Genomic DNA, 8,360 nt, shown 5'->3' with positions numbered 1-8,360 from the left:
AAACCAGTCAGAGCCAGAGTCCCAGTAAACCAGTCAAAGCCAGAGTCCCAGTAAGCCAGTCAGTAAGACCAGAGAGTCCCAGTAAACCAGTCAGAGCCAGAGTCCCAGTAAGCCAGTCAGTAAGACCAGAGAGTCCCAGTAAGCCAGTCAGTAAGACCAGAGAGTCCCAGTAAGCCAGTCAGTAAGACCAGAGAGTCCCAGTAAACCAGTCAGTAAGACTGAGAGTCCCAGTAAACCAGTCAGTAAGACCAGAGAGTCCCAGTAAACCAGTCAGAGCCAGAGTCCCAGTAAGCCAGTCAGTAAGACCAGAGAGTCCCAGTAAGCCAGTCAGTAAGACCAGAGAGTCCCAGTAAGCCAGTCAGTAAGACCAGAGAGTCCCAGTAAACCAGTCAGTAAGACTGAGAGTCCCAGTAAACCAGTCAGTAAGACCAGAGAGTCCCATTAAACCAGTCAGAGCCAGAGTCCCAGTAAGCCAGTCAGTAAGACCAGAGAGTCCCAGTAAACCAGTCAGTAAGACTGAGAGTCCCAGTAAACCAGTCAGAGAATCGGTCGTACCTTGCCGACGGGCAGCAGGTAGAGCAGGGCCTGGAAGAGGCCCCAAAGCAGGACCAGGGCCAGGGCCTGGGGGTCCCAGAAGGCCTCCAGGGGGGGCAGAGGAGGGGGGAAGTTGAGCAGGCTGGGGTCCTCCAGGTTCACCTGCAGGATCACAAACAGCACCCAGGACGGCAGGAAGAGCAGCCACAGGTAGGCCCCTAAGGAGAGACAACACCAGGTCAGACTCCAGCAGATAGACAGGACCGTAATACTGACCCTACACCAGGTCAGACTCCAGCAGATAGACAGGACCGTAATACTGACCCTACCCCAGGTCAGACTCCAGCAGATAGACAGGCCCTTAATACTGTCCCTACACCAGCAGATATACTGTCCCAACACTAGGTTAGAATAAGGTTAGTCTTCAAATCAAATCGGATCAACTCACCCTCTCCTCTCTCTCTCCCTGCACTCTAACCCACCTCCCTCCCCCACTCTTCCTCACCCTCTGCCCCCCAAACCCCACCATCTTACCCTCCAGCCTACCTATCCTGCCTCCAAAGTCCAGGGGGGTGCTGCCCGCGGTGGGCGGGGCCACCGTCTGCTTCACTTCCTCTTCCTGTTCCTGGGGGGCGGGGTCCGCGGCCTTGTCGTCCTTGCGGCGCCGTAGGTTGTAGCGGCTCTGGCTCTGGTTCTTCTCCGGTTCTGCCTTGGCCTCCGTGTTCTGGAAGACAGGGAGAGAGCCCGCCGTCAGGCAGCGTGATCTGGATTCAACCGGAGCCACTTTTGGTACGAGCATCACACAACCAGTCAGTACCAGACCCTGGCTGACAGTGGCACCATCTGAAACACCTGGTAATAACATGTCGCCCTGACCAGGAACAAGAGGAGGTGTGTTGGTCTTTCACAGGTTGTAACCTGAGGGACAAGGGAAACCATCGCCGCTGGCTATTTTATACGTTTATGATTTCTTCACAACACGTGTATGAATCAGTACTCTCAGTATAGAAACAATGATATAAAAACAGCATAGCGTTACAGTCCCCCTCCAACGTGCCAGTTGTTAGTAACGGGTGGGGGTGGAGACAGGGATGTGCCCAGTTGTAGCTCTGCCTTCTAGGTTGCACACAGCTGTGCTGACTGACTCAGACGCTAATGCCTATCACATGCAACGCATTCCCTCCGTCTCCGTACTGATAGAGCTGTACCACGTCGCTCTCTGTCCCCATACTGATAAGAGCTCAAACACTTCCTGTCTCCATGCTGCTAGAGCCCAGCCACTTCCTGTGTGAGGTAGGCACAGAGAAGAGGGAGTCGGACAAAAAAAGAAGGAGAGAGACTAGAGAGAGACAGAACGCGTTGGAATGCCACGTGGCTGATCTAAACCTCCACACAGAGAGAGAGGCCCCCCTCACATGCCCACCTCAGGGCATTCCAGCCCAGCGTGGAGCCCGGAGGCCCACGGCAGAGCCCGGGTCTGTTGTTACCAGTCGGCTACCTGACAAAGGTCTGTTCACCCCCAGAGGTACCCTGTCCTCCTCTCTCTCTCTCTCTCTCTCTTTCCCGGGAGCGGGCGTATGCCTCTTTCACACAGTTCCCGGTAAATTACCGGGATCACCTTTCAGGCGCACCACAAAGAGGTTTTAACTGTCCACACATGCAGACGTTGTTCTGGAACATTCCCGTCTTGCGCCGATTCACGTGTGGCCTAGGAAAAAAAGTCCAGCAGATGGCGTCTTCAGCTGATGCTTGTGATTGGTTAGCGTATTAAGCTAGACGGACAGAACCCTCTACAACTATACTGGCAGTAGGTCACTAGGTCTTGGCAGGGAACTTGGCGCTGCAGATATCCTGGAACATCAACCCCTGCTCCCTTCCATACATGAGCCCATAAGGGAAATGTTCCTTGGACATTGCAGGTAAAGTCTTCATGTGTAAAAGGGGCTTTACTCTGGCATCAGATGGTTATAACACAGACCCCCCCCCCAGCACCATAACATGACTACAGTAGGCCAACGTGTGTTGGCCTACTGTAGTCTCTACTGTAGCTCTTCTTTCCCAGCTGATTGGTAGGGCTGGGTTTCCCAAGCCCAGCTACTGAGAGAGTCTCTTGCAGAGTCTCTCTCTGTAAGACCAGTAATACTCTCTCTCTTTCTGTTAGTAGTGTATGCTCTCTCTCTCTGTTAGTAGTGTATGCTCTCTCTCTCTCTGTTAGTAGTGTATGCTCTCTCTCTCTCTGTTAGTAGTGTATGCTCTCTCTCTCTCTCTGTTAGTAGTGTATGCTCTCTCTCTCTCTCTGTTAGTAGTGTATGCTCTCTCTCTCTCTGTTAGTAGTGTTATGCTCTCTCTCTCTCTTTTATTAGTGTTATGCTCTCTCTCTCTGTTAGTAGTGTTATGCTCTCTCTCTCTCTGTTAGTAGTGTTATGCTCTCTCTCTGTTATTAGTGTTATGCTCTCTCTCTCTGTTATTAGTGTTATGCTCTCTCTCTCTCTCTGTTATTAGTGTTATGCTCTCTCTCTCTCTCTCTCTGTTAGTAGTGTTATGCTCTCTCTCTCTTTTATTAGTGTTATGCTCTCTCTATTTTATTAGTGTTATTCTCTCTCTCTCTCTCTCTCTCTACTGACCTGGTTGGTATCGTTGTGTTCACTCTTCTCATGGTTGCTGCCATTTTTCTCCTCCGGCCCAGACACCTGCTGAACGAACACACACACACACACACACACACACACACACACACACACACACACACACACACCCACCAAACAGATTCGATGAAGCAGTAGAAATGGCGAGTCCGGAGCAATCCAATGAAAAGTTGGCATTTTCAAGGTGGAGATATAAGCACTACTTCAAATTCATTGAGGTCAAAGGCAAGAATGTGCATGTAAAGTGAACATTATGTCCAGGAGCAAAGACTTTGTCGACATCCGTTGTAATCTGTAAGCAACTCCAATTTAATGAAGCATCCCACAACGACACACGCATCTACAAAGCTACTTTTTTTTTTTTTTACAGTAACGCAAATAATTACTTTCCCTGGTAACTAGTTACTTTTATTATAGAGTAATTCAGTTACTAACTACGTTATATATATATATATATATATATATATATATATATATATAGAGGAGTTCAGCGGACGATCAGCCTGGGCTTCCCTCAAGCCTGATGTGCGGGGAAATTAACCAGATCTCAGATCTCTCTGTCTTAAGTAGTAGTAGTCGTCGTCGTCGTAGTAGTAGTATTTATACACAAGTGTCAAAGTACAAAACAACTCCCGCTATGGGTTGTAGCCGGGAGCTGAGCGGGGAAGGCGGGGGAGAGGAGGAGGTCGCTGTCACGGCGATCTGCAGAGGAAGTGTCGGCGGGAGACGGAGAGCGAGTAATTGTTTACATATTGTTCTTTATGTCTTGAATGTTTGGATTAAACCTGCACTACTGTAAATGTTCCTGACGAATAAGCTGTTTACACGCTGAACCCTTGTTCCTTTGATTTTAAAAGTTGCACTTTTGATAATATAATATATAAATAAATATAAACACTGTTACACTTTTTAAAACTATTTCAGTTTGCGTAGGCTTATCAGTGCTTTCTGAACATATTGAACACACTTTTAAAAATACCGCGACAATACCAAAAACCGGGATAATTTTGGTCACAATAACCGTGAGGTTCAATTTTCATACCGTTACATCCCTAGTGTGCGTGTGCGTGTGCGCACACACGTGCATGCGTGCGTGTGTGTGCATGTGTGCGTGTGCGTGTGCATGCGTGCGTGTGCGTGTGTGTGCGTGTCCTACCACGGGCGTGAGGCGGACTTCCAGCACCTCCTTCAACCGCTCCGCCCTCCGTGAGGAGGAGGCGGGGCCGCTCTCTCTCCGGGCGCTCTCCGTGATGGCGGCGGTCGCCACGGCGGCGGCGGTCCGTGAGGACGAGCGGCGGGTGGTCCGGCCCGGGGAGCGCGAGCGGCTGCGGCGCCGCGAGGGCGAGCGGGACCTCGAGCGAGAGCGCTGCCGGAACCCGGTCGCACTCTGGAGGGGAGGGAGTAGAACACATGACGGACCAGAGGGACATGGGATCTAACCCCATGATGGACAGACATGTGATCTAACCCCATGATGGACGGACATGTGATCTAACCCCATGATGGACTAACTGGACATGTGATCTAACCCCATGATGGACCAGCTGGACATGTGATCTAACCCCATGATGGACCAGCTGGACATGTGATATAACCCTAAGATGGACTTCCGGCTGGTTCGAGCCGACTGGCTGGAATGCGTGTTGGGAGGATGTTGTGGTTGCCGTGGTGACGGCGGTACCTTGATGTCCTGTTCGTTGAGCTCCAGCTCCGTGCCGTCCTTGTAGATGACGGTGTAGAGCAGCTCCCGGGGGTCGTAGCTCAGCACCGTCACCTCGTAGAAGAGGCTGCTGCCGGGCCAGCGGCCCATCACCGTGTCCCCGTTCTGGTAGCGCGACGGCGGCATCCTCACTGGTCTGGAGGAACACCAGGACACACTGAGGTCAACACCAGTGTCAACACCAGGACACACTGAGGTCAACACCAGGACACACTGAGGTCAACACCAGTGTCAACACCAGGACACACTGAGGTCAACACCAGGACACACTGAGGTCAACACCAGGACACACTGAGGTCAACACCAGTGTCAACACCAGGACACACTGAGGTCAACACCAGTGTCAACACCAGGACACACTGAGGTCAACACCAGGACACACTGAGGTCAACACCAGTGTCAACACCAGGACACACTGAGGTCAACACCAGGACACACTGAGGTCAACACCAGGACACACTGAGGTCAACACCAGTGTCAACACCAGGACACACTGAGGTCACCACCAGGACACACTGAGGTCAACACCAGGACACACTGAGGTCAACACCAGTGTCAACACCAGGACACACTGAGGTCAACACCAGGACACACTGAGGTCAACACCAGGACACACTGAGGTCAACACCAGTGTCAACACCAGGACACACTGAGGTCACCACCAGGACACACTGAGGTCAACACCAGGACACACTGAGGTCAACACCAGTGTCAACACCAGGACACACTGAGGTCAACACCAGGACACACTGAGGTCAACACCAGGACACACTGAGGTCAACACCAGGACACACTGAGGTCACCACCAGGACACACTGAGGTCAACACCAGGACACACTGAGGTCAACACCAGCGTCAACACCAGGACACACTGAGGTCAACACCAGGACACACTGAGGTCAACACCGGGACACACTGAGGTCAACACCGGGACACACTGAGGTCAACACCAGGACACACTGAGGTCAACACCAGGACACACTGAGGTCAACACCAGCGTCAACACCAGGACACACTGAGGTCAACACCAGGACACACTGAGGTCAACACCAGGACACACTGAGGTCACCACCAGCGTCAACACCAGGACACACTGAGGTCAACACCAGGACACACTGAGGTCAACACCAGCGTCAACACCAGGACACACTGAGGTCAACACCGGGACACACTGAGGTCACCACCAGGACACACTGAGGTCAACACCAGGACACACTGAGGTCAACACCAGGACACACTGAGGTCAACACCAGGACACACTGAGGTCAACACCAGGACACACTGACGTCAACACCGGGACACACTGACGTCAACACCAGGATGGAATACAGAGGAGGGGTTTGATGATTAGAGTTTTATAGCAGAAAGAGGTTCAGGTGCAGAAAGAGCATTAATAACATAAAAACACCAGAACCAGGACCAGCTGGTGTGGTCTGGACTGACAGACACCCTGCTAGCTCTGTTATTTATATTACTATTAGTATTATAGCTGGTTATATATTAATAGTATACTATTATTATTACCTCTATATAAACGATAGCAGGTATCACTCCAGCCTTGTACAGTAGCCAGACTGGTTACGTATTGCGTCACCGTTACTAGGCCCTCCATGTTAAACCACTGACACATTATTATGGTATGGCGACACAAAGGCAGAGGGAGGCCAGCTCAGCAGTCCGGAGCTGCTGTCACTACAACACCTCCCAGGAGAACTGCTGACACGCATGGCCCCACCAGCTTTACCCAAACACTACTAGGACTACCACTACTGGGCCGGCAAACTATCAGACCTACCAACTACCAGGACTACCACTACTGGGCCGGCAAACTACCAGACCATTTACTAGACCTAGAAACGACAAGACCTATCAACTACTAGGGATGTGAATAACTCAAATTTTTCATGGTCGAATAATCAGTGGGTGGTATGAACGAATAATCGATTATTCGATGTGTGCCGACATTCACAAAGGCAGCCATGGATCATCTGCAAGAAATCACTTAATATCTTAAACACAAAAAAACAAACTTTAACAGTGATCAGTGTTTGTGTTGTAATAGTGCTACAGAACCAACATTAGTTCCGTCCGTTAATTCTTGTTTATTTGAATGGGAAAAAATGATAACGGTCCAAATGTTAAAAATCGACTTTGATCCTTGGGAACGAATAATCGAATATTCTGACCCATCCCTATCAACTACCAGACCTACTACCCACTAGACACACTACCAGACCACAGCCACAACCACAAGGACTACCACTGCTAGACCTACCCACCCACCACCAGACCGGCTACCAAACTACCAGACCTACCAACTACCACATATAAGGAAACCCACTAGTAACCAATCATGTTCATCAAAATGTAATATTACGCTCGTAAATGTAACTGCGGCAGTTACAACTCCTCTCTACTCCTGTACTCCTCACTACAGTAGCTGCTGGGCTGACAGTCCAAGAGTCCATGGGAAGACACACTTAAACATGATGCTTCCAGACCAGGAGAGCTAGCAGCAGATGTTAGAGCTATGCCAGGTCTATTTTGATGTGTGAACTCGATAGGGCAGACCAAAAGTGGCTCCATGGTTATGCGGCCTGCCGTCACATCATTACTCTTGGAAAGCTATATTTTAAAAAAGGCTTGTCGGAAGAGCCAAACCATTCAGATTTGAGGATTATTGTTTTAAAGTGTGTGTCCTGTGGGGGTGGCACCCCATGTGGAAGTCAGAGAAGCCTGGGTCAATGTAGGGGTAGAGCCCACCATGACAGATGAACAGCTCTCAAAAACACAACCAGCAGATAAAAACACAACCAAAAGACACAACCTCGAACCAACACATCAACACAACAACACAGTACACAGTGCACACATTCCACTGCAGAACATAGCATACGAATACCTCCCATTCCAATGGTCTGAAAAAACACAACACAACCAACAGATAGACAGACACACGCATGCACTGAAACACATCAAAACATCACGCAAAGGGGAAACCGAAACAACGCCCTAGAGCAATAACTCCGAGATTAACTTCCAGACAAGCCATTCACAAGCAGCCCTCGGGGCGGAGATTCCACACCAAACACACCCCATGCTGCAGCTCTCGGTGTAGGCTTCCCGACCGCTTCCATACGAGACCCGCGGGGAAAGGCTCCGGTCAGGCCGAGCCCCGAGCTGACCCCGGGCCCGCCCCGCGGGGAGGAGGAGCCTCGGAGCGGCCTCTCACTTTCGGACCGAGAAACCGCCTTTTGAAGCGTGGAACTGAAACGTGAAACTATAACTGTGTGACATGTGGATTAATATTGTAATTGAATATATTGTAAAGTCCGCCAAAAATGACTACGATAAAGTACCACACGCGCAGTTATTTAATACATTATCCAACTTTCCATTTGCAGATCAATGGGGATTATTATACCAGTATAATAGACGGTGGGAATGGGGATTATACCAGT

General features: G+C 50.3%; 1 protein-coding gene across 1 annotated transcript in view; it reads right to left on the bottom strand.

Moving 5' to 3' along the window:
- LOC311364201 (delta(14)-sterol reductase LBR-like) overlaps positions 1 to 8,103 on the bottom strand; it is a gene marked incomplete at its 3' end in the record, with an annotated part of 9,249 nt that extends 1,146 nt beyond the window's left edge. The window contains exons 1-6 of the mRNA XM_084484212.1: positions 7,994 to 8,103; positions 4,861 to 5,035; positions 4,336 to 4,566; positions 3,159 to 3,227; positions 1,081 to 1,258; positions 556 to 752 (exon numbers count right to left, since the gene is read on the bottom strand). Of these exons, the coding sequence (XP_084340338.1) occupies positions 556 to 752; positions 1,081 to 1,258; positions 3,159 to 3,227; positions 4,336 to 4,566; positions 4,861 to 5,035; positions 7,994 to 7,998 (855 nt within the window). The 5' untranslated portion in view covers positions 7,999 to 8,103. The remainder of the gene's footprint in view (positions 1 to 555; positions 753 to 1,080; positions 1,259 to 3,158; positions 3,228 to 4,335; positions 4,567 to 4,860; positions 5,036 to 7,993) is intronic.
- Between the last annotated feature and the right edge of the window lie 257 nt (positions 8,104 to 8,360).

This window comes from Micromesistius poutassou (assembly GCF_964030765.1).
Source record: "Micromesistius poutassou genome assembly, chromosome: 19".
Taxonomy (NCBI): domain Eukaryota; kingdom Metazoa; phylum Chordata; class Actinopteri; order Gadiformes; family Gadidae; genus Micromesistius; species Micromesistius poutassou.
This window is presented reverse-complemented; position numbering and strand designations above follow the sequence as displayed.